The sequence below is a fragment of the Dunckerocampus dactyliophorus genome, chromosome 6, assembly GCF_027744805.1.
Source record: "Dunckerocampus dactyliophorus isolate RoL2022-P2 chromosome 6, RoL_Ddac_1.1, whole genome shotgun sequence".
Taxonomy (NCBI): Eukaryota; Metazoa; Chordata; class Actinopteri; order Syngnathiformes; family Syngnathidae; genus Dunckerocampus; species Dunckerocampus dactyliophorus.
Window position 1 is genome coordinate 22728881 of NC_072824.1, and position 27256 is coordinate 22756136.

The 27256-nt window shown below is 39.3% G+C and overlaps 1 protein-coding gene across 7 annotated transcripts; it reads left to right on the plus strand.

The window, feature by feature from the left end:
• The first annotated feature begins 1111 nt into the window (after positions 1 to 1111).
• Positions 1112 to 26500, plus strand: micu3a (mitochondrial calcium uptake family, member 3a). Of its 7 annotated transcripts, XM_054779748.1 has the most exons (15): positions 1112 to 1433; positions 5034 to 5181; positions 7663 to 7694; positions 9258 to 9336; positions 12571 to 12618; positions 13517 to 13599; positions 14006 to 14077; positions 15512 to 15553; positions 16791 to 16886; positions 22623 to 22717; positions 22819 to 22990; positions 24377 to 24485; positions 24596 to 24753; positions 25781 to 25849; positions 26010 to 26498. In XM_054779748.1, exons 1-14 carry the CDS (start codon positions 1176 to 1178, stop codon positions 25847 to 25849), a joined length of 1461 nt encoding a protein of 486 aa, XP_054635723.1. In that variant the 5' UTR covers positions 1112 to 1175; the 3' UTR covers positions 26010 to 26498. The 7 variants fall into 7 exon arrangements, with proteins under 7 accessions (XP_054635723.1, XP_054635722.1, XP_054635727.1 ...); XM_054779747.1 differs by lacking the exon at positions 25781 to 25849 and having other exon boundaries at positions 26010 to 26499; XM_054779752.1 differs by lacking the exon at positions 16791 to 16886 and having other exon boundaries at positions 26010 to 26499.
• The last annotated feature ends 756 nt before the right edge of the window (positions 26501 to 27256 follow it).

Genomic DNA, 27256 nt, shown 5'->3' on the forward strand with positions numbered 1-27256 from the left:
CCCAAAGTCAACTTTTGTTTAAATGGAGTTCATAGTTGAGGGTGATACACTTGTGTTTCATGTGTGAGCAGGTGAGAAGCTCTTCTGGTAAATTTCTCCTTTATTCTCTGAGTTTCAAAGTCATGAGAAAAGCCCCATCAGGTTGATATTGGTCCCACTTAAATGGAGAGTTCATCTTTGATATTCTTTTGATATATCAGCTCCAATGAAAGAACTTGTATTCCAAGTTTCTATCAATATACAGTGGTGTGAAAAAGTGTTTGCCCCCTTCTTGATTTCTTTTTTTTTTTTGCATGTTTGTCATACTTAAATGTTTCAGATCATCAAACAAATGTAAATATTAGTCAGTGACAACACAACTGAACACAAAATGCAGGTTTTAAGTGAAACTTATTATTATTAAGGGAGAAAAAAAATCAATCGGTCCAGGGTGTAGCCCGCCTGTTGGCCGAAGTCACCTGGGAAAGTCTCCATCACACCCCCGCGACCCTAGTGAGGAAAAGTGGCATAGAAAATGGATGGATGGAGGAAAAAAATTCAAACCTATATGGCCCTGTGTGAAAAAGTGGTTGCCCCCTTAACGTGGTTGGGCCACCCTTAACAGGAACAACTGCAATCAAGCGTTTGTCTACACAAACGCTTGATTGCAGTTGTTTGGATTTTTCTTCTCTTTAATAATAAAAAGTTTTAAAAACTGCTTTTTGTGTTCAGTTTTGTCATCAGTGACTAATAATTAATTTTTTTTTTGATTATCTGAAACATTTAGGGTGACAAACATGCCAGAAACTAAGAAATCTGGGCGGGGGCAAACACTTTTTCACACCACTATATGTATTTATCCATCAATATTAGATTTATATAATGAACTTTTAAATGAAATACTGCCAAGCAACGCTTGATTTTCCACTCACAGATAATGACCTCAACCAGTGTCGTTGAATTATTGTATCTGTCAATGTATAGTCTCAGATTCCATTGCAATCGTAATTGTAGGTCATTTAAAAACAAAAACATGTTTGTATGTTTATTTTATATCAGCGTTTTCGTAAATTAGGTTTGCTGTATTGCAAACCCTGCTGTATAGCATATCTCGCGATAGCCTTGGAATCACGCGAGATTTCTACCCCCAAAGTTCCAAGCACAGCAGCATAGCGACAGGGCACACAACAGCAACGATGGCCTCTTTCCGTAGATTGGCATCGCTGGCCAGTAAACTTAATCTGTGTTCGGTGTCGAGAAACAAATTCGCCAGTCGTCAGAATGGGTTAAAGGCGCGGAGGTGTCTCACTTTCGGGATGTGTCTAGCGACGGGAGGGGCCGTGGCACTTTACTTCTACGAGGATGTGACAAACAGCAGAAGCTGGAAGAGAATGGTGGCATCCAGCACCCACGGGTTGCTACCCTCTATCCCAGCTGTCGAAGCCAAGGAGAAGGTAGGTAGCTGAACCATATTGTTGAAGGTAACACGGCGACACATAGCAACTGCTATATGTCAGTAATGCCGTTTCTTATTGTTTGCTAACGAGGGCCTTGTGTTTTTTCGTCCTCTGTAAAACATACCCTCGACTATTGAATGATTTCCCCCCGTTAATGTAAGAATACGTTATAGGGCAATCAGTGCGTTATAATAGAGGGCATATGAAGTGTGTTGATTGCTCACTATTTGGCAGCTGGACGATGTACGCGCGCACGCGCAGCAAGGCGCTCTCCGCTGTGACTGGTGCTGAAACGTCAATATGAGGAACAGCTCTGTGCAGCTGCTGCTAGCTGCAACAAAGCATTGTGATAGGGAGGGCTTTAAAAAGAGATATTTAGATAAAAGCGAATACAACTCTGTACAATATTGAAGATGACATCATCTCAACTACAAGGACTGAACTCACAAAGACTTGATGTAGCTTAGTCATCAGCAATAACAATACAATAATAATAACAGATTATGCTAAATTCAACAATATTAAGTACAAGTAATAGATGTGGAGAGGAAATAGGATTTAAAAAGCACTGCTTCTTCCTACTCCTTTTCGGACATGGTGAGTTGTCCAAATGAAACCACATTATGTTTCCTTCATGTAAATCGTTGAGCGTGTCTGAAACAAATAAACCATACCAAACAGTACGGGAGGTCGGCGGTTTACGAACAAGTTCTGTTCCTACAACGCATTGAAAGTAGATTTTTAGTGTAAATCGGAACGTATATCTAAATTTTACCTAAATTGACACCTTAGTCCTAAAACACATAAAGGACATATAAAGATGAAATACAAAACTAAATGAAACAGTCATGAAAAAACATGCAAGTTATCACTGATGATTTCATAGGCACAGATCCCTTCACATGTTCAAGGATACGATCTTTATTCTTGATGGTGGTCGTGGCTGTCGAGTGGCTCGGACCAGTCTTAGACAACACCACCACCAGTGCTGATCTGTGTTTCTCCCTGTTATCTTTTTTGCGATGTCTGGTTTCACTTCCAAAGTGGCTGATTTTCTTTTCTTTGGCACACTATTCTGCACTCTGCGTTTGGAGACACGATGAAGGGCAGGAGGTTGGTTGGGAGAGCGTTCTTCCGCCGTGTGCATGTAATTAGTTCTTGAGCGAGTCTTGTATTTACGAACCTAACCGCTTAAAAAACTAAGTTTGTAAGTAATTTACGAAAGTGCATCGTAACTACGAATCATAACACAAAACATCATAAACGGAGGACCGCTTGTATTTGACACTATGTTGTCCCTGTGCTTTTGTGGGTTGTGTTCAGGTGCTGTAAAGTGTGTCCCTAGGGTTTACATCTGTGGGTTGGACGTATATTGTGACGGACACCAACAAAACACATGCTCATTTGCTTTGCTGAGTCATAGAATGACTGTAATGAAATCACATCTGTTATACAGTATATGATAACCGCTGCCTTTCATAATATAAATCAGTAGAAATGCTCCAGGTCATTTTCTGTGACAGCATAACTGTGCTGCAGTGCATAAGGCATGGTACTAATAGCCTTGGATAAATCTGATGTAAAACAAGCAATTCAATAACTACATTTGATTTTAAATCTCCCTTTGCGGAAATGGATCAATACATTTTTTATGCTATGATGGAACATATGAGATAATTAGCTCTGAGAAAATAAACTAGGTAGACTAAGGGGCTGCCAGATGTGAACTGAGAACATTTGGTAGCCTGAAGGGAGACCACCTGAGGGTATCAGCTGCATGGTAAGAGCAGGAAGAGGGTTGTTTGTGGCTATACACAGGAACAATGCCTCTCTATGCATATCATTTCAAAGAAGAATGAAATGAAAGAGTTTACACTGATATATTCATCCTTTTCAGTATGGCATATGAGGCAGGCATATGAACCGGGCTGCCTTTACAATACTTAAAATAGTAATAAAATAGTCAGAAGAACAAGCATGTTGCTCTTCTCTTTGTAAAGAAGCAGGGCTCCATGCACAAATGCACAAACTGCCTCGGTGAAGGCAGCATCAAAGCTTTATGAATGGATCGCTATGCTCATGAGCATGTTAGCTGAGCTGGGCAGAAAGCTTGCTTGCTTGAGCCCTATGGCCAAGCAGGTTTAAATTTGGAAACCTTTTTGCTAATTACATAGCTGCATGCAGCACAATCTGTTGGTGGTGTAGCAGCTTCCACCACTCAGCTAATCAAGTTGATGGGCTGGCTGCTCTGAGATTCTAATCACATTGAAAGTGTTCTGAAATAACTTGTGTGTCCTTGCAGTAAGTGTTATTATACTGTTCTGGAGGGGCTGACTACATATATTTTTAGAAGTTTTGTCACAAAAATATCCTCTTTATAGAGATCCAGCTATGGGGAGGCATATTCAGTACTGCTGCTGAGGTTTGCTGTGAGTATTTGAGACTGCCTTTCCTTCATTAAAAAACATGTATTTAAAACAAATGATGGAGTTGCACTGCACTGTGTTTTTTTTCTATTTTTTATTTGTAAATCCCAGAAGGTAAGTTGTGACATGAGAGGTAAAAGGTGCTGCTCAACTATGCCCTTAAACAAGTGATGACTAAGGCTGCTGTAGTGTAAAAATGGAAATGCAGGAATATTAATATTATGTTATTGTCTGTCTCGCTGTCCAGTGGATCCCTCCACATTTGTGACACATTTTTGCAGTTTTTTCTTGCAGAAAACATATCTTATTCACCATAGTTCAGTAATAATTTATAAGTACATAATAGGGATGTCCCGATCCACGTTTTTTGGCTTGCCCTCTGTGAACCCATTTTATTTCTATTTTAGGGGGTTTCATGTTTTTTTGAGCTATGGTTTTAAACTTTTTATCAGCTGACAAATAACTATTTCAGTTTAATGGTTGTTTGCAATAAGTTGCTTAATCAAATTTTTTTTGTCTCACTCAGTACTTTCTTTTGCATTTTGAAGCTCTACTTAGAACCTCCTTAAGATCTAATAGTGCAAAATGTAAATTCTTATAATTCGGTCTTAACAGTGGCCCACACGGTGGTCTAATGGTTAGCATGTTGGCCACACAGTCACAGTCAGTAGATCGGGAAGACCTGGGTTCTAAAGGCTACACCGTGACTCTGATTCCATCTGTTCATTCATGATCTTAGATGATCATTCATTAGCGGCGAGTACCTATACATTTGAGACTTTAAATGTGTTTAATAGATATGTGAGGCATATTTACAGCTTAAACCTGGATTGTGTCACCAGTGAACAATGGCAATTGAAGAGAGAAGGGGACGGTTCTGGAGATGAATCTAATGTAATAATTACAACAGTCACTTTTATTGCAAATAAAAAAAGGAGCTCAACAATGTCAACCGAGCAGGAGGGTTTGGAGGGAGGGCGAGCGATATGTCAAAAATAGACATTTTTATAAACTTACCAATTACTCGCGTTTTTTGCCATCTGCTGGTGATCCCGGAATACAACCCCCACGAAAAGCTCGCATCTGCTGTCCTTTAATTGTATTATGTACCTTTAGGAAGTAAATTAATGCCTTGTCAGTTACAAACACTACACTGACTTTTATTTTACAGGTACATCCGATGGACTTTGACGACGGAGATGTGCACATGTCGTCCCACGAGCATCGCTTTCGTTTGTTCAGCTCCGTGGAGTATGAAGGGCAGGTGTACATGACTCCTCAGAATTTCATTGAGTCTGTCACCATGAGCGAGCCAAGGAGTATGTATAATATCACTTTGTATACATTGTTGATGATTATTAGGATGATTAGTTTAATGTCCGGCATACTTTAGTAAGTAACAGGCGTGTTTTGCATCAATGACACATTTTTTTTGTATAATGATTTTATGAAGTTTATAATGGACAGCACAGTGGCATATGTGATTAGCCTGTCTGCCTAACAGCCAGATGGTTCTTAGTCCAAATATTGGCTTGGACCTCTCTTCTTCTGCACAGTCCAAAAACATGTATATTAGGATTAATGGAGACTCAAAATGTTCTGTTGGTGTGAATGTGAGTGTGAATGGGTGTTTGTCTATGGGTGATTGATTCTCCTAAAAGGGGTACCACAGAGGGTGTCGTCACTTTGAGGGGCATGGCGCAGACTACAGTGATTTGCAGCTATAACCATATAAAAATATACCACAAACACATTGAATAAACCGTGTTGAACACGATAAAACACGATCTGATGTCAATTTCAGCCCGTTTGTGCATTGCCATTTTGTGACATTCAAAAGTATGTCACAAAGACGATGACAGAAATAATACAAAATGGTGGAACTACGTTGAAGCTGCTGTGATTTCCAAAGTATAACACCATATTGTGCACCGAATGCATTTTGCTGCATCCAAAACATGTACTTTTTAACCAAACTCCTACCAAACGTTAGGCATTGTTAACGTAAACAGCGTAATCCACACACAAAGTAACTTAAAATTTAACTCAGGAAGACTATATGCAAATGAGCTGACATCTGCATTGACACACAATGTCAACTTCAGAGTGTTTCCGGGTTATTTCTAGTTTTTTTTTCTGTCAAAATTCAGACAATAACAAAAGTGACAGATTCAAAATCAGAAATATGGCGTAGTGTCCATGATGCACTTTACGATCTCAGATTTCAGTAAACAGTGCCCTGCTGCCATGAAATATACCAAAATGGGATATTTTCTTGCAAGCTTTTCCGTGAACAAGTGATATTTATTTTAATATGCAAATTGGTTAGAAAATAACAACTTCAATTTTTGCTTGCCATATCATGTATTTGGTACCCCTTTCGGCAGAATGACCCCTATATGTGGTTTGTGATTGACTGGGGAGCAGTCTAGAGTGTAACCTGCCTCTTCTACAAAGTCACATGAGATAGGCTACGTCTCACCCTTGGGCCTGTACTGGATATACTGTACATTAGAAAGTAATGTAAAGTACTAAGGAAACATACAATTTATTTATCATTATTTGAAAAAATGCACCAGTAAATGCGCCACTATAAGAGCAATATGTTGCTTTGTTTTGATCTTATGCAATGCCAATTATTTCATTTGTTTTCCACAATGACTTTCAGTACACCCCTTTCTGAAAAAATTGTAATAACATTTTTTAATCGTAACTTAATTTGATGGGCTTTACCTTGATTGTCAGGATTCTGCTTGTGTCAGATGTAAACACTAACGACTAACTAAGTTACAATTACATGTTAATACTTTAGAACAGGGGTCACCAACGTGGTGCCCGCGGGTACCAGGTAGCCCCCCACGACCACATGAGGTGCCCGCAAGCCTGCTTTTCATTCAGGTTTTCAGTTAATAATGTGAGAACACTAGAAAGGAAAGTGTTCTGAAACATAAAATGTGAGTTGTGGATACCAGCATTTTGTTGTTTTGGTAAAACAAGCATATTTGATCTGTTTGGGTTGAAATAAGGTATGAAAATCATTTCTACAAAAATGAGTAGCTCGTGGCCATTTTCATTTTCTAAAAGTGGCTCTTGCAAGAAAAAACGTTGGTGACCCCTGCTTTAGAAAATTGTGGGTTTTGCCATGTCTTTGCTATCTCTGTCAAATTACCGCCATTAGAAACAAATCTGCCGTGGCCAAGTTCAAAGCAGATGGCCCAGCATTTGTTTAGTCTAAGGTTAACGTTAGTCAGACACGCACACCCACACTGACACTGACTAGTTTGTCTACATTCCATTAGCTCACATTTACACTTTTTTATCCAGTAAATATCCAAACTCAGGCAAGTTGCTTGGACTCTCCCTGCATCATCACAGAGTTTTTCACCCGCTACAAATTGTATGATTGTGTTCTTAAGTGGGCATGTTTGCGTGCAAACCAAACCATGCATCTGTTCTGGCTTCCTGACATGTGATACCGCCACACATACCCTCTCAGCAGCCGACATCCTCTAATGCCCCCTTTGAAGTTGAATTAAGATGAACTTTGTTGTATAAAACAGAACAAAAGTAGTATGTGCTTTTACTGGGACATTCCATGTACTACAAAGACGAGCACAGGGCACTTTAGATAGGCCTGTGATGATCACAGTTGTATATACAGTGACTGTCTGTGTGTGTGTGTGTTGTGACTGTACCGGGCACATTAAGACCAATACAGATACTATCTGACAGAGCCCACCCAAATGCTGTTCTCCTCTTTCCCTTCTTTCTCCCTTCTCTTTTGTCTGGTTCCCTGGCAGACAAGAGGCCCTGGAGGTCCCTGACCAAACAGGTGGGAGATGCACTCTAAAAGCTTCTTTCTTCTTTCCACTTTGTTGTAAGCATCTGCTGCATTTTACATCTGCTTGGCACGTTCTTTAAATTACAATTTTGTTGGAGATTATCCTAATTACCTTCCATATAAAGTATATGAAGTGGCCGCATTTTCAAATTAACTTCAGAAAACAGGTAAATTTAGTAAGGATTGACATTTGTCCAAATTTTTATTTATTTATTTATTTTTGATGTATCATTTTACAGGAATGGAATAATATTTCTGGTTGTTACAAACTCCTGATTTGATTCCAGTGCTGAAATAATGCTGCTAGGATGTGCAATAGCAAAGGTTTGCATGAATGTACTGGAACTTCCCAGAGCTGACGTCATATTATTTTTTTAGACCACATGCTAGTTAATACTGCAACACCTCTGCTAGATGTAGCCAAGTAGCGTGCTCCACTTTGCCTCTGTTGCTTCAAAATGTGATTCATCAGTTACTCGGCATAATTTACCAAATTCTCAACAATTAGTTAAAAGATTAATTGAGCCTAGCCCTCATATTAAAGCGATAGTTCAGATTTTTTTACATGAAGTTGTATGACATCCCCATCAGCAACCCCTCACTTTGTTCCTTGAACGGAGTTCTGGTCGGATTTTGGTGAGGAGGACCGTAGTTCCGGTTAGTTTCTGGGGTTCCTTAAGTAAAAAATGTTTCAAAACAACATGCATTCAAAAGAGTAATACATTTGCATCACAAAACCACTGCTAACAAAAAAGGCAGACCTCTCAGTCACTCAGTGTTATTTCCTCTCTGTGTCACAACGCGCTCTCGCCTGTCCATTGTTATTACACTGCTGATGGGGATGTCATACAACTTCATGTCAAAAAATCTAACAACATAAATGAATATATCCTTACATAATGTATTCCCCTCTCACATTACTAAATGAACAATAAAGATCCACCAATAGCCCTGACAGGACATTTAGGGTTTGAATCTCCATTGGACCATCTATGTGTTTGCATGTTCTTCTCATGCATGCATGGGGTTTTCCATGGACTCTGGCTTCTACCCACTTCCCAAAAGCATGCATGTTATGTTAATTGGATACTCTGAATTGTCCATAGGTATGAATGTGAATATGAATGGTTGGTTGTCTATATGTGCCCTGTGATTGGCTGGTGACCAGGCCAGGGTGTACCCTTGCCCAAAGTCAGCTGAGATGAGCTTCAGTTCACTCGTAAACCCTAAGGAGAGTCGATGAGATATAGAAAATTAATGAATGAATGAATGAATGCATGATACCCCTGACAATCAAAACTGAGTTCTCATATATTGTATATGTTGTCATTATAAGTTGTGGTCAATACATTTCTGTATGAAACAGAGCAAAAAGACTGTTTTACTTCCAACTACCTCCCAGCTGGTTGCCACCTTGCATGCGGTGCAACATGAATGCGTTTTAAGTTGCCATAAGTTAAGTTTTCCATCTTTAGCATGAGCGCATGATATGGGAACTGAGTGAATTAAATAATACGCCAATATGCACGACAATCTTCATATTTTTTATTTCAGGAGCTGGAGAAAATCCTATCAGACACACCCCCTGTATGGAGAGGATCTTCCAAATTGTTCCGCAACTTGAGAGAACGAGGTATGCATACTGTAAACACACCCCCAAAATTACCCAAATATTTGGTAACTGTTACTTGAATAACTTAGGTTTTGAATAATATGCTAAACATCTTAATGGATTACATTTTGCTCTTTTGTCTATACGTACAGTATATGATCTATGAATCAATGAGAATATGTCATATTTTTACTTTGTGTCAGGGCTACCTGCCAATATGTGTGTTTGTGTGTGTCACAGTAGGCGTTTCTAATCCAATCATTGCATGCTGTCCCTCCTGACAGCCAAACAACCTGCTGGACAGACTAAATATAATCACGCCTCCTCCCCTCTTATTACTATACATCTCCAATGAGACAGACAAAGCCCCATTCTCTAGAGCAAGAACCAGGTGATCAAAAAAGCAAAAAAGGATATTTAGCTGTTTCCCTATTTAATTTGGGAATGAAACATGTCAGTTGTAATGTCTTGATAAGGTATGCAATGTAAATTGTATTTGTCAGGACATGCATTTCCATGATGAGCAGGAGCAGCTAAATTCCTTGGATTGGCTGCAGCTTTCTTACAATAACAAAGCTAAATGGAATGTTGTGTGTGTGTGTGTTGTGCATTTACTCTCCTGCCCCTTTCATACAGACTGTAAAAGTCGGCTTCTTTCAGTTTTGCTGTTTTGTATAAATCGAGTTTGAGGTTGTATATGTGTATATACAATGTCTGTGTATAAATTCTGCTTGAAAGATGTGTAATTGTGGGGAAAAAAAAGAGCGATATACAGTGGTGTGAAAAAGTGCTTGCCCTCTCTCTTCCTGTTTTTTTTTGCATGTTTGTCACACTTAAATGTTTCAACTCATACAAATTTAAATATTAGTCAATGACAACACAACTGAACACAAAATGCAGTTTTGAAATTAAACTTTTTATTACTAAGGGAGAAAAAAATCCAAACCTACATGGCCCTGTGTGAAAAAGTGATTGCCTCCTAAACCTACGTAATAACTGGTTGGGCCACCCTTAGCAGCAACAACTGCAATCAAGCATTTGCGATAACTTGCAATGAGTCTTTTACAGCGCAGTAGAAGAATTGTGGCCCATTCATCTTTGTTGAATTGGTGTAATTCAGACACATTGGGGGGTTTTCCAGCATGAACCGCCTTTTTAAGGTCTTGCCACAGCATCTCAATAGGATTCAGGTCAGGACTTTGACTAGGCCACTCCAAAGTCTTCATTTTGTTTTTCTTGGACTTGCGGGTGTGTTTTGGATCATTATCCTGCTGCAGAACCCAAGTTTGTTTCAGCTTGAGGTCACAAACAGATGGCCGGACATTCTCCTTCAGGATTTTTTGGTAGACAGCAGAAATCATGGTTCCATTTATCACAGCAAGGCTTCCAGGTCCTGAAGCAGCAAAACGGCCCCAGACCATCACACTACCACCACCATATTTTACCGTTGGTAGGATGTTCTTTTTCTGAAATGCGGCGTTACTTTTACGCAAGATGTAATGGGACACACACCTTCCAAAAAGTTCAACTTTAGTTTCGTCACACAACACACACAACGAGTGTTTTCCCAAAGGTCATCAAGATGTTTTCTGGCAAAATTGAAATGAGCATTAATGTTCTTTTGGTTCCAGCAGTGGTTTTCACCTTGGAATTCTGCCATGCAGGTCGTTTTTGCCCAGTTTCTTTCTTATGATGGAGTCATGAACACTGACCTTAAGTGAGGCAAGTGAGGTCTGCAGTTCTTTGAATGTTGTTGTGGGGTCTTTTGTGACCTTTTGGATGAGTCGTCGTTGCGCTCTTGGGGTAATTTTGGATGGCCGGCCACTCCTGGGAAGGTTCACCACTGTTGCATGTTTTCGCCATTTGTGGATAATGGCTCTCACTGTGGTTCGCTGGAGTCCCAAAGCTTTAGAAATGGCTTTATAACATTTTCCAGACTGATAGATCTCAATGTAAGTTAAGTTATGTTTGTGTGATCCACACCTACAAGACCCTGTGTGAAAAAGTGATTGGGCAATCACTTTTTCACACAGGGTCATGTAGGTGTGGATCATTTTTCTCCCTTAATAATTAAAAGTTTCATTTATAAACTGCATTTTTTGTTCAGTTGTGTTGCCATTGACTATTATTTACATTTGTTTGATGATCTGAAACATTTAAGTGTGACAAACATGCAAAAAAATGAGAAATCAGGAAGGTATTGTCATTTTCTAAAAGTGTGCAGTGAAAATAGTAAAAGAAAGAAATACCACACCTTGTCCTACACAATTAAATCGGGCCATTTACCCATGGCTCTTTTTTGTTTGGAAAATAGAAGACTGCTTGTCTGTACTACTTTTCTGAGACTCTTATTTTGTTCAGTGCAGTCAAACAGGATGTAACATGCAGCTCCGCAGCACCTCACGCTAATGCTGTAGAGAATGAGGAAGTGTTGTTCCGATTACTAACAGAGAGATATGCTTGCGAGTTGGATATATATATATATATATATATATACAGTACATATATATATATATATATATATATTAGTGTTGGAATTGAGCACTGCTATTAATGTGTTCAGGTGGGAGCAAAGTTAAAAATAGTGTCAGACTTTGCGGGGACCCTTCACTTGCCGTCGTCCACCATCATAACAGAGAGGTGTGGCTTGTCATGATGCGTATGCGTTAATTACGCTAAAAATGTAAACATAATTAAATGAGTTACCTCTGTTAAACACGTTGATTTTGACAGACCTACTACAGAGCCTTGAGTAGTTTAAGTGAAGCTCTTGATCACTGTGCTGTTCAAACTCCTTGGGGGGTAGAAGAGAAGAGAGTTCCAAATCAGCTCCTTTATACAAAGTACCGCTTCTACCTGGTGTCATGTTCAGCAACTCACACACACACATCCGCGCACATCCACACATATGGGAAAGCAGTGTCCCGTAACACTCGGGCGAGTCACCCTGAACTATCTGGACAATCAGACAGAAAGCGAAAAAGATTGCTAATGGGCTTGAGGCAAGAAAAGATCACCTTGTGAAACATTTTTCACCTGCTTATCCAAACACACACACACACACACACACACACACACACACAGATCTTTACGTGGACACAAGGCTGTGTAGAAGGAAGTGGTGTTGGCAGCCTCCCTCAAGGAGATACATTTTAAGATGCTATCTGCTTGAAAGGAGGGATTGTGTGTTTCTGTGAGCATCTGCATGCCTGTGAGGCCATCCTCAAACTAATTCCCTCTTGGTTTCATTGCTAGGTATCATCTCATACACAGAGTACCTGTTCCTGCTCTGCATTTTAACGAGTGAGTCTCTGCATATTCTGCTATCTCAGCATTTTTACTTATTGTAGTACTTCTTTGGGAGACCATAGTAACCCAAGCCTAACCAATACCTATTTAAAACATTTCCAATATGCCACAGATACTGTATACCTGAATATGTGTAGACATGTTTCACATACAAAAAAAATCACACATTAAGGAATTTTGTTGCCACACATTCACAACATGTTCAGGGTTGCGAGTGAGCTCGATCCTTTGGGTGACAGACGGGGTACACTCCGGGCTGGTCACCTGTCACATAAAGACAGACAACCACCCCTATGGTCAATTTAAAATCTCTACTTCACCTAACATCTATGTATGTGGACTGTACGAGGAATAAACCTACGCAAACACAACATGAGAACATGCAAACTCCACACAGAAAGGTGCGCTAAACAATGAAGTAGTAATACAGGTTCCGGTATTACTACTTAATAGTTCTCTTAATGCCTCTGGTTGCGGCTGGTTCTTCTTTTTGAAAAGTGTCATTAAGAAAGCTACAGTTAATACTCTGACGCTTGCTGTAACGGCTCCTTATAAAGTGCACTTGGGTCTTGTGCAATATGCAGGCATCCACGACTTCACCTTTGGCGTTGCTTTGAACTCTTTCGGGACATATCTGAATTCTAGCACCTTGTATGTGTTCAACTTTCAAAGTATCACTGAATAGTAATTTGAATATTATCTAGTAATATAGCTAAAGATGCATTTATACAGTATACTGTATTAATGAAACTCTAGGCTCATGCTCATATACACTATATTTTATTGTAACTGACCATTGTCTTCTTATAACTGCATTCTGTTTGGCGATCTAAAATTGCCTGTCACACAAACGCTTGTAAACCCCCACCATTTGTGTTCTCCTCTACTGCAGAGCCCCATGCTGGCTTTAAGATTGCATTCAATATGTTTGATGCAGACGGCAACCAGATGGTGGACAAGAGGGAGTTTTTGGTGGTAAGTCGCTAATAGGGAGTTTAAATCCATTTGTCCTTCACAGAATTATAATTCTGTTGTCAAAGCTATTTCTGATACCCCGTACATATGTATGTATTGCAAGTAGAAAACTAACTCATATGAGGTGTAACTATTTGCTGTGATTTTTTTTTACTTATTTTTTTATTTATTTTAATGTTGTATGTCCTAACTAACCCCCAACCCTAATAGCTTTATTATCACAAATATTGTGTATATACAGTAATATAGTGTCATGGTAAAACAGGTTTTTAGTGCAGGACGTCTGGGAATTATCTGCAGCATGTGTTTGTGTTGTGTGTCGGACATACGCGTGTCACTGTGGGAGTTTACACTTGGACAAAGAGCTATGCTTGGAGCATGTGATGCTAATTTTGTCCTCTTTCAGCTTCAGGAGATCTTCCGGAAGAAAAATGAGAAGAAAGGAAGGAAAGGGGATGCTGAGAAGTCTGCGCAGCTGGTAAGAACATTGGTAATAGGGAACCTGGGATTGAGGCTATAGGTATTACAATACCTATACCTATACAATACCTATTGGTATACAGTAGATTCCCGCATTTTGCGCACGGTTCGCTTCCCTCCCCCTCCAAACCCTCCTGCGAGCTTGACGTGGACGTTCTCCTTGGATTTCGGATCAACATTTGCAATAAGAAAGACTGTTGTAAATATTAGATTCAGATGCCCCACACACTTATTAAAGACGTTCTAATTTATAAAAATGTATAGGTACTCACCACTTACGAATGTTAACGTAAGATGATCGATCGATGAACAGGTGGAATCTGAGGCACAGTGTAGAAGTTATACTGTATATACTGTAAGTTTCACCACAACTGTGGTGCGTTGAAGGACCGCCGAACAATGTGTGAACAACAATATGCGTGAAATCTCAACGCTTGATGAAAGACGTTATCAGTGACACATAATGACGTAAACATGGCACAGTGGTACATATACGCTGTCCATTTTAGTTTTGTTATTATGTATTTACGAATTATTACCAACTTGGGGTGAATGAGATCTGTTTTGTACAGAGAATTATTGTTGTAATAGTGGCCCTAAATCGTGAATATGCGGGGTTATTTTTCCAGTTGCCTTGTCCATAATTAACATTGTGATAATGGGAATTTATCAAGTACTGTCTAGACATGACAGAATGAAAGTTGACCCCAAATCCATTGTATTATTGAGGCTAACTAGCCTCTGATCATTTGAATACTTTGACGAAAGCATAACGGTGCTGTGGTGCATTTAACATTACTGAAATGCTGTGCCAAGCTGTACATGTGGATCCATTTAAAATGATTAGCCATTAACTAACAAGTTAATTGCTGCTTTTGGACGGATTAGCGTAATAATCCGTCATGTAACCATGACTGAGTGCATGCTGCCTCACAGGGTTTTGATGTGACATCTCTGTTGTACCATGACAATGACATCTGACACATATTGTGTACTGATTTAATTGGATACACTGTTTGTCTTCTTTCACGCTTCTGGGATTAAGCTTTGTTATTTTCATTAGCCTGTTAAATTTCTATTTTAACATTTCATGTGTTACTGACCCACATCTTCACATTTGAAATATTGCATTTTTTTATTGATGTTTTATAGTTATTAATAATAATAGCATACATAATTAACTTTGTATTTTATGTACAGATAAATCATATTTAGATGCAAGTTTAAAACTATGGTGTAGTTTTGCATGATGTGTGTTATATTCATAGAAGTTCAGTTATAATCATAGAAGCGTTGGAAACTACATGCATTGTGTATCCACAGCCTCTCTCCTTGCATGTACTAACATGTCTTTTATCTTCTCTCCTCCCTCCTCTCTGGCTGCATGCTGTTGTCCTCTGTCTCTTCCTCATGTCTCTTCTCTGTGTGTTAGAGTATGCAGCTGTATGGATATCAGGTTGCCCCCATGAACAGCGTATGTATCCGAAAACATACCCCCGTAGCGTTCTTTTTGTTTTTTGCTGGACAGTTTGAGAACTGATTGAAGGGTAAAAGGAGAAATAGTTATAAATTAAGTTCAGTAATTACATAAAATGGCAATAAAATAGTATAACAGGACCGTAGCCACTACTTGCGTCATTGTACAATAAACTGTACAGCGTGCCCTAGTAACCATTTGAAATACTTTTGTAACATTAAAGAGATAGTTTGGATTGTTTGACATGAAGTTGTATGACATCCCCATCAGCAGTGTAGTGCATCGTCCCGTGAGCCGAGGTCTGGTCGGATTTCAGTGAAGAGGAACGTAGTTCTGGTTAGTTGGTGGGGCCACTTAAGTAAAGTGTTTGGCCTCTCAAATAAATTTGCATTCGAAAGAATAAGACGTTTGCATCACAAAAATCACAGATACTGCTTATACAGGGTCAGGCGAAATGATCTGACACATTTGTAGGTTAAATAAAAGGCAAATAAAGTAAAGAAACAAGTGTTTTTATTTTGGAAAAGTACATATAATGCCATTCCGTTTCATTATGTTTTAAAAATTAAATCAGTCAAATGGGATCCATTATTCTCCACACACTCCATGCAGATACAGTCGCTCTGAAGTTGGTAACCCATAATAAGATGGTGTTTCGAGCTGGTGCGGGATCATGTCTACCAAGATTGAAGTGCAAACGGAACGCTCATTGTGTTGCAGTTACAGATTCGTTTGTTTTGATAAACGTTTCCACAATGAAAGCACGATGCTCACCAGTCCAATTCATGGCAGCAACTGAAAAAGAAACGAAAAGAAATGGCATTATAAAGAAAAAAAGCAAAATGGCATTATATGAAAAAAATGGCATTAGATGTACTTTTCGAAAATAAAAACACTGTCTTGTTTCTTTACTTTATTTGCCTTTTATTTAATCTACAAATGTGTCAGATCATTTTGCCTGACCCTGTAGTACTTGTATAAGCAGTGTCTTCAGCATTATCAAATTGTTCCCACTTCCTTGAGGCGTAACTCAAATGAATGATGTTCAATTGTTGGGTTGCTTAATAAGGGCCAGATTCCCACAGCAATATTAACTACATTTTATTCTGCAATTGGATTGATCAGTCGGCAATAAGCATTGATAGAGAGACTCACTGAAAGCAGAAGCATATACTTCCTGAAGAGGTGGCATTGGACGTGTACTGACACTGGCCCTGCTTGACCACCCCTACAGGTGCTTAAAAAAGACAGTCAAGAGTTTGTGGCACGGAGTTACTGGGATGTTCTGAGGCGAGGTGCCAGCCAAATCCTCTTTTCTGACCTGGCAGAGGTACACAGACCCGACTGTCCTCTGTCCTGGCATTCCTCCCTCATCTTTTTGCCTTTTTATGTTCATCGTCATCCTTGAGTGTCTTGGGTTCTCATCAAGCATGCCACAGTACGGCCTGAAATGCATATCGACAATGAGGCTATTTTCACCAAAAAATTGAACTGCTAAGAAAATATTTTGTCAAGTTGCCCAATCACTTTAAAGTATTTTTGTTGTAGTTGAACCCTCTATAAGTGTGCCTCAAAAGTCTTTATTCATTTCCATCCTTAATATCGTTAGAGATATGCTGTACCTCCATATATTTCCCAGTATCCCATTTTGTGTGCTGTTTTGTTTGTGCCCCCTTATCATATTTATTTCACTTCCTAAGTGTTCCTCTTTTAAGTTTATGTACTCATTACAGTATATAAGCTTTGATCTACTTTTATTCTCTTATTCCCCTAATTATTCCCCTAAATTCATCTTTTTATGGCAAACTCACATTTTAATCATTCTCCATACTGTCATGTCATAAGACTAAGTCACATCCCGTATATGACTAATTTGTCCTCCTTGTGTCTGTGTCTTGTTTTTGTATTGTGCTAGTGTGACAAGACTATCGGATTTTTTTTGTTGGTGTTTTATGACATCATTCTATGCCTTTCTGTCTGTGTTGTTTAGTTGCTAATGGCGTACCAATGGAATCAAACGATACTATTGACAGCACAACATTTTTCGACTTTATATGGGAAACAAAATGAACTACAATTCAGCATTTTAACTTTAGCAAATATATTGTAGTACAATATGGGACTTTAGTGACTTGGGAAAAAAATGATTAACATTTGTAATGAGTTATCTTTGTATTGAATGTAATGTAATGTAATATAAAACAACATGTAATATAATGTAATGTAATTAACTGTAGCTTTTTCAGTACTGTGAGTGGCTTTCTTCTGTGTTCCAAAATGTGAGGTCTGCCAGGGGAGGAAGATAGCAAAACATCCACAACCTTGGAGGTGTTGGTAATGATTAATAACAACTAACACAGAGTAAGCTTGCTAGCTGTCTAATGACAGGCTTTGTGCTGTGGTGGCAGCGGAAGCTAAGGTGTAGGTAATGACAGTGGAGCATAAGGTGTCTGACCTTGTATTTACTCTAAGGTGCCTTTCATCTGCCGGCATGTCAAATGGACAGAGCACACACAGCGTCAAGCAGAGGGCTAAGGGAAGCATGAATGGGCTAAAAATAAAAACATCTCTGATTTTAAAATTTTTGAGATTGCAACATGCATGAAAAGGTAACACAAACACAATGGTGGAAACAGGAATACATTGAAGTGAGAGAAAACAATTGAGATAACAGCAGTTGATCAGATAAATAGTGAAAAAGAGGAAGCGATAAAAACAAATAGGTAAGAGAGGCCTAGAGTAGAGGCCAAAGGTCAGCAGAGAACAAATGTTGAGGTACAAAGTGGGTGGGTCGAAGAGTGGGTCGGGAAGCACTTTTAAGGCAAAAGAAAGAAGCCGATCGTATTCAAAGAAAGATGTGTTTACTCAACAGATTAGGCAAGCTCTTTGCCTTTGTCTGGCAAAGGAGGCTCTCTGACTGACAGCTAGAGGGGGAGGCATTGACGGGTACTAGAAGGAGAAAGGAAATCAGAGTAAACTGAGAACATGTAGTATGAGAGGAAAATAAGTGATTGGGGAGGGAAAGAAAAGGACTGACAGAAGGTTGGAGAGAAGACCGGGTCATGGGAAGGAAAAGGTGGGCTAACCTGTGCACTTAGAATGTGTTACTGACTGACAGTTAGGATGACTGACAATGAACTGCTCCTAGGTGGTATTAGTCGTAGATTAGGGAGGGTGAGGAATAGTGTTTAGTGTTTACATTAGTAATTACTATTTTTACCCCTCACTTTATGATCAAAGTCTGCTGTAACACACACATACACACACACACTCACCATGTGTAGATTCTTACCCTATGGGGCAGAGTAATCATTATGTCGTCATGTGGCTGATGAGCTCACCATGGTGCTGCCACACTTTCAGGAATCATAACATTGTTTTCGTCATTTTGGCACTGTGTTGCACCACTGTTCTTCAGCTCCTTTCAGTGTGTTTTGTGACAGGGAACACTCAACGCTGTAACTTCTAAATTCTCCTGAGAAATTGTAAAATAAAAAAAAATACAATCTACAGCAAGGATCCAAATACAAAATATTCTATTGCTCGTTGGCTTGCTGTTGGTCTAATGAACTCAAATGAAGTCTGCAATTGTGTCTGTCTGTCTGTTATTAACAAAAACCAAAAAATCCTATCACTCACCAAAGACAAGGTCCAGACTGAAAAGTGAATCCCAAACTTAGAACTGGCTTGCTTTTGATAATTTCCTCCAACGCGTGTACAGTCGTCCCTCGTCACATTGTGGTTCGAAATCACACTGTTTTGTGGTTGAATACGGCCTAGTACTAAAAAAGTATGCATATTTAAGCAACATTTTACATATTTTGTTCCTAAATGAAGCATTTTCCAGCTTAAAAATGGCTAAATTAGAAGACGCATTGAAAGACTCGTCATACGTAGTAATCTACACTGGTATACTGGTAGGTGAAACATGTAAGCGCCAGACTTGATCGCTAGAACAAGAGGCTTTTATTGCAGGTTTGAATTAACTCACAACAGGCACAATAATAATAATAATAATAATCAGAATAATAAAATGGGCCACTGTTGCGGCCATAATACAGCTAAAATTAAACTTTGAACTTCACTTCCTGTCCACACGTCGGACACAACGGAACACATTTATTGCAATACACATAAGCACAAGTTTTATTTATGTCTTAAATGGCTTATTTGCTCATTATGTCTTGTTATATTGGGTAATATGAGTGTAAAGGTGACTATATGGGTGGCATTTAATGTCCAGAGGCCTCTAATAATGTTAAAACCTGTAACAGATTTTCTGTGCTCTTAATATAAAAATAATCAATCCTACTTTGCGGAAATTCACTTATCACTGTCGGGTCTGGAACCAATTAACCGCAGTAAGCAAGGGATTACTGTATAGTCTTTCTGCTCCATGTAGAAAAGTATTGGGGCAAATGGGCATTGGTCTTACAGGAAGTGAAAATGGACGGAAATATGGCAAAAGTGTCCTCTTTCTACTGTTCAGGGAAGACATTCTGCAAGATATTAGTGACTGTGGGAATGGTTGTCTATTCATCCATTTGTGAGGTCTTGAATTTAGAGCTCTAAAGTTCTTGCACATTATCACTTCATCCCAAAAGTGGTTGATGGGATTTAGGTCAGGGCTCTGTACTCTTTCTTCCACACCAAACTCATCCAAACTTACTCATACTTTAACACGACTGTTTCATGAAGTTTCACGTATAGAAATGTCCAGAAAATAAGATTAATGAAGGGGAACTGAGACCAAAGCCTACACCTTATTAATTCTTTACCTGATTTAAATGGCATGTTCTAAGACTTTTTTCCACACATAGTTTCACAAAACTACTCCCTACAGTGTTAAAAATGTACTTGAGTTGCCAGGTGACTGGATAGAACACTCTAAATCATTGTGAATGTTGCTGTTCCATTGAATTACTCTAATGAATGCATAGTAATTAACTCTTCACAGGAATTATTGTATCTTGATGGGGGGACATAATGGCCTTTTTTTACTTTTTCTTTCTGGCTTGCTTTGGGTTTTAGGATTTTACGCTTGAGGTAGAACCCCATTTAACATTTAACGGTGATGGGAATGGCATAAATTCTCCATCTTTGGCAAACATGAGATGACCCAATATGATGCCTGCATACAGTAGCATGGCCAGAGATGACAAGGTTTGGCACTGATGGGCATGGCAGCAAGGGAGAATTGTTATTTACGTCCCCTTTTTCTGCCTGGAACTGCTTTTATTGGAACTGCGCAAACCCCAATCACCTTTTTCTGAGGAGTTATTTTATTATGTATCCAATACTCCTACCAATCCTGAAGTATTCACACTTGTCCCTTCAAAAGGACTTGACACAAACCCTAATCATCTTAGCAAAGAGAACAAATACTATAGCACAAAGTCTTAAGTAACCACAGTAAGTGAATGTACACGTTGTTACAAATGGGAGATGTGAATAGATGGTAAGTGAATAGATTGATAAAACAAAAAGGTAAAAGGTGGAATCTGCTCACATTGTCCGCATCTGTGCCTTTGTTTCATTTGCTGCTACTGTTTATGGTCTGACACTGTGTGGCATTTTTGGCAATATGCATGGGGGGTGGCTTGAATGTGTATGTTCACCAGCCACCGTACATGTGTGTCTTTATCTGACTTAGTCAGTCCTCCAGCTGCCTCGCCTTCTCTTACCTCTTCTTGCTCTTTAATTCTTCTCCTACCTCCAGCATGATTGGAATGTATTGTTTCTGTGCGCTAATGTAAGTTATTTTTCTTTGCTAATGACTTGTGTGTGTTTCCTACCATAGCAACATTAGTCACCAGTCTAGATTACATGGAGTGATTGTTATAATTGTTGTGTTGCGCTCTATTGTTTTTTGTTTTGTTTTTGTTATAAGAAGTAATAGTTGGTAAGGTTTACACAAAGTCTTCAAGAACACACAGAACAGGATTTGGCTTTTGTGATAATGGTAATGATTTTTGGCCTCAAATGATATAGGTGTCAAACTTTTCACAAAAAATCATGGAAAAAAAATAATGTCTGATTCTCAGGGCATTCAATCGATCGCAGCTGGACTGTTGTCTTAGAAGACGTTTCGCCTGTCATCCGAGCAGGCTTCATCAGTTCATGCTCAATGACTAGGTGGGACACACACCAGTCAGACTAGATAGGACAGCTCTAGTCTAGTTCATGCTCACAGACTAGGTGGGACACACACCAGTCAGACGAGGCAGGACAGTTCTAGTCTGGTGCAAGATCTAATCTATTTAAGGAGGAGGCAGGTCTAGACAGAAATGGTTGGCTCTTCATTGGTGTCAAAGGATGATCGTTAGGATATAATCGAGTGGGGCCTCTGCCTGCCAACGATGGTTGTTTGCATTGTATCACCTTTGTTAGCATCCCATTCAGATGTAATGATGGTCAACCAAAGTGATGAAGCCTGCTCGGATGAGAGGCGAAACGTCTTCTAAGACAACCTGAACAGTCCAGTTCTGATTGATTGAATGCCCTAAGAATACAATGACCTGGATGAATAAGAATGTTCACAGGCGCATTCTGTCAGACCTTATAAATGAATGGTTAACGATACCTTGGATCACTTCATTTGAAATTTGACTTGAACGTGAGTGCCACATGGACTGGTGCATTGATGTCATGGTGGCTGCTAACAGTTTTTTGGTTTATAGTGACTCATTGACATGATTTGCTTGGCTCCATGGTTGTGATTTTGGATCAATGATGTCCTCGTTCTTCTAATTAACTGTTTCTCAATATACATTTATGTCATGTAACTTGCAAGATGTATTGCACCAAGTTTTGTTCCAATTCAAAATTTACATCATGACAATGACAGTCGAAATGTTCATATGGTGTTGACTTCCATGAATTTAGCTTTACTAAATATCTTCTGATGCATTTAGCCCCAAACTGGCATTGGATTATTCTGCATTGCAGCGATTCAATTATTTGGTATTGAGAAACAGACAGTGTTCCTTTTCTGAAGAAAAATGTTTGTGCACTCACAGATCTTCTCTCTTTCCCCGTTTATGTTGCTCTTTCTGATGATTCTTAGCGTGCAGATGAGAATATAACCATTGACACCACCCTGCTGGTCCACTTCTTTGGGAAGAAAGGGAAGGCTGAGCTCACTTTTGATGACTTTTACAGGTATCATTCAGGATAACCAGCACAAAAAAACTATGCTGCTCAAAAGCAATGTTGACTTATCCAGGACAATTATCAAATGACTCCACCTCCTTTCATATTAGGTTCATGGATAATCTCCAGACTGAAGTGCTGGAGATTGAATTTTTGACCTACTCTAAAGGGATGACCACCATCAGTGAAGAAGACTTTGCCAAGATCCTCTTGCGCTTCACCAATGTGGAGAATATTGGTGCTTACCTGGAAAACGTCAGACACAGCATACCCGATGAAAAGGTACATTATAGACTTTATTTCCAGAAACAGTAGCCTTCTCCACCCTAACTTGCACGATGCTTTAAACAGTTGTTGGGGGGGTCATCCACTAGAACAGGGGTCTCAAACTCAATTTCACTGGGGGCCAGTGGAGGTAGAGTCTGGGTGAGGCTGGGCCGCATCAAGTATTGGGAGTAGAGCTCGGAATCTCAGGGTACCTCACGATACGATACAATTCACCATACATCCATGTGATAACACCACTGTTAGTTCAGTGTTGGTGTTTACTTGCCCCTGTAAGTATGTAAGTAACACTGAGCTTGCCCAGATGTTGCGGGCTGCAGTTACACTACTCTTTGATGTCCAGTCGCGGCCCGTGGGTTTGAGACCCCTGCACTAGAATAAATGAATGCTGCACATGGATGCCTTTTTTATTTTATTAATACCATCATGTGTCACATTAGACACACAACTCCTGCAGAGCAGATGTGGCATCTGTGAAGTGCTAAGGGGATGCTAAACATTTCAACATTGACTTGACCATCCAAACACAACCGATTATTGTCCAGAGAAATGACAAGAAAGAAAGTGTCTTCAGTGAATGTTGGGGTTGTAATACAGTATAGATGTCATTATATATTTGTTTATAATAAATATTTACTGTAATATAGTAATTTTATTTATTCATGGGAAAAATAAAATACAAGATATAAAATATGTAATACGAGTTGTTTACTATAAAAGAGAAAAAGCAAAAGAGAAACTAAATGTATGGAGTTTGTGGGTGTTTTGATGTCACAAAACAGACTGAATGCTAAGGCGGCAGTGAACAGGTGAACTGGACCATGTACACCTTGTGTAAAACATCATCAAATGGTGCAGGCATCTTCACCCAGCTGAACATTTTTACAATACAAATTTCAAGTGATTTTTGTGGTTCAGCATTTGATCTTTAGATTACAGCAGCACGTCTACAATTCCCTCACACATCTGTTTGATTTATTCCTCCTACCTCCGTGAGTGCTCCTGCCTCCCAGCCATGAAGAGCACCTGAAATTTCCCACCACCATCTCTGCCTGGGGCTGTTGTCACTCGCCGCACTTCAGTGCTCCACTGCCTCGCTCGACCACACACACATTCACACATGCCCTCTCGTTTCTCTGCTAGTTTGTACTGTATCTATTAATTGGCATTCCTAAATATTTATTTCATTTATTTGTACGCCGATATTTATAAGACGGCCTTAATTGTTGTTTCTTCCAACTGATCAAAATTCAATCAAATTTGTCTTAGATTCACAGCAAAATATATCCATCTTTTACACATATATTGTTAGAAGTAGTTTAAAATTCATATTCCCAAGCTGATGCACCTCAAGTAGTTCATGCATGCATATTGGTCTTGCAGGGAATCACGTTCGATGAGTTCCGATCCTTCTTCCAGTTTCTCAACAACCTCGAGGACTTTGCCATTGCCATGCAGATGTACAATTTTGCTGCTCGCTCAATCGGACAAGGTTGGAACACAGCTTTAGAAACTAGAGCTATAAGCACATGATGTCTTCCTTCTTGGTGTGTGCAGACACACACACACACACACACAATATTTGTCTTTGTGCCCCGCCAGATGAGTTTGCAAGGGCAGTGTATGTGGCCACAGGTCTAAAGCTGACACGTCACTTGGTCAACACTATCTTCAAGATCTTTGATGTTGATCACGATGACCAGCTGTCTTACAAGGAGTTCATTGGCATCATGAAGGACCGGCTGCACAGAGGAGCCAGGGTGAGGAAAAGAATGTGAAAGAACATAAGACTGTACTCTGTGACATACAGCATAATGAGTCCAACAACATACATTAAATCTATCCTATGGACGTGCACAAGTGGAGAGTGCCAGAATAAAGCGCCTTGATTAATTAGGCGGTTTGGTGCTTTGCTCAATGACAGTGCTGTGAAAGCAAACCGGTGAGGTGAATTTTTGGTGAATTTTCTATGCCGCTTGTCCTCACTAGCGTAACGGGGGTATGCTGGAGCCTATCCCAGCTGACTTTGGGTGAGAGGCAGTGTACAGTCTGCACTTGTCACCAGCCAATCGCAGGGCACATGTAGACAAACAACCATTAACACTCGCATTCGTACCTATGGAGTACTACTACTATTTGAGTCCTGGTGGGGAAATATGTTTAAATAATTACATTCTGAAGACGCGGACTTCAATCTATACACCTGTTGTGACTGAACACAAGTAAAACAATTTGTATTTTTTCAAATTATCATTTTAAACATAAAATATGACAGAATGACCATATGAGTACTCAGTGAACCACTGAATATGTCAGACATTTAACAAAGTACATTATATTATGTACTGTTTGGGAAAGCTGTGGGGATTTTTCAGGATGTTTGATCTTTGCCATCTATGCTGACAGCTTGGATGAAAAAAAGGCTCCTAACAATTCCACCTAATTACTCGAAGTGGTGAGAAATGTCAAATGAAATGGAAACCACCTCCTGTCACTGCACTTGAGCTGCTTTTAAAGAGCAACACTGCCATCTAGTGGTGTATTGTGATACATTGTTACAGTCTACCGTCATCAGTGTCAACATTAACTTACTAACAGAATTCCTCTTCTTTTCTGTCTTGTTTCCTCTTTCCCACTTTTCGCTTGCATTTTTCATCTCCCTTTCCAAATTGCCACTCTTACCCATGTCACAATACTACAAAAAACCTTCATATGCTCTCACATTGCTGCAACATTCTTTCTCACATTCTGCATTTTCCTTTTCCTTGCCAATGACATCTCTCGCAGGGATATAAAGCAATAGAGCGAGCCACCTCCTTTAGATCCTGCCTAAAAAGGGAGCTGGCAAGCAGATAGGTATGACAAATAATTTTATGAATACCCTCTTTAGTGGTGAAAAGATCAGTTTTTAATTTTAGCCTTTCAGCATTATCACAGTTATATCCCTGACATTACTATCTAGTCCCAGTCCCATGTTCAGATCCTTGCATAAACATGTTGGTCACGTGTTTTCCAGATGAAGAGGCGATACCACACATCCTTGATACCTCTGAGGCCAAGAGAGAGCGAACTAGGAGAGACACCACGTGTTGAGACGAGCAATTCAGGCCGACAAATGGAGGACCATTAATAAACTAAGTGGCTTTACAACAGGAACAACATGAACATTTCAACAGTCGAAGGACAAACAATATAACCTGAGAAAAAGCGTCAATATATATTAGTTATTTATGATGTTGCGTATGCATATAATAATACAGTCATATTATATTCCTGAGCGCTATTTATTACCTCATCTCATGGCATGTAATTACAGCTCAATTTAATAATACATTATATTGTTTGCTTTTAATCGATTTTATGCGCAGAGAGAGAATGCTCATGTAAAATTGCCACCCTATGTTTGATGTAATAAAATACCAATTGTTAGATTAGGTGCATATTTCATTGACATTTATATAGAAATGTTCTTCTTGAAGTGTGAAAGAATATTTCCAAGGTAATAAATGAGTCAAAATACAGTGCCATAGTGTATTTCTCACGTCAGAACTTTATGAACAAATTGCACATGTGCAATGAACATTGTCACGTAACCGCTTTTTTTGCAGTTAAAATTACCCAGCAAACTGGTGAATTGGCTTTCAAACGGACGTAGCATGTTCAAGTCATACGTGGGTTATACACTGGGAGGTTAATAATGTTTCCTACAACCAGTGTTAAGAAATTTTAGGAGTGTTTCACTGCAGGTGTAAATGCTAGCTTAGCTCCTGCTAGCTTAGCTAACTACAGCAAGAACTGCAGTTGTCAGTGGAGCAAACTTTGTCATGTGTCAGTTATGTTACTTATTTTCCGAATTTTGCCCATCACAAAATCATGTGATACATGAACACACGTCTCTCTCTTTTCTAAGCGTTCTAAAGATTTAAAACGATACAAATTAGTCAGCACATTACTGCACGTAATCTTTAGAACACACATAAAAGAGAAAGACATACATGTTCATGTCTCACATAAGGATTGTAGATGATGGGCAAAATAAAAGAAAAGGTGCAGTTTTCCTTTAAATGTGTGCTTTCATTTTGTTTTTTAATATGGTGTCATTTAATGTTAGGATTTTTTTTCTAATTTGCAGCCTAAATGCTGCCCCCCAGTGTCCAAAATGGAACTACTAAACTAAGCTCAAAACCAACGATTGGGCAGCGTAATAATGTATCCCGTTTGACAGAGGACAGAGAAGGAAAGTTGATTGGCAAACCAGGTTGG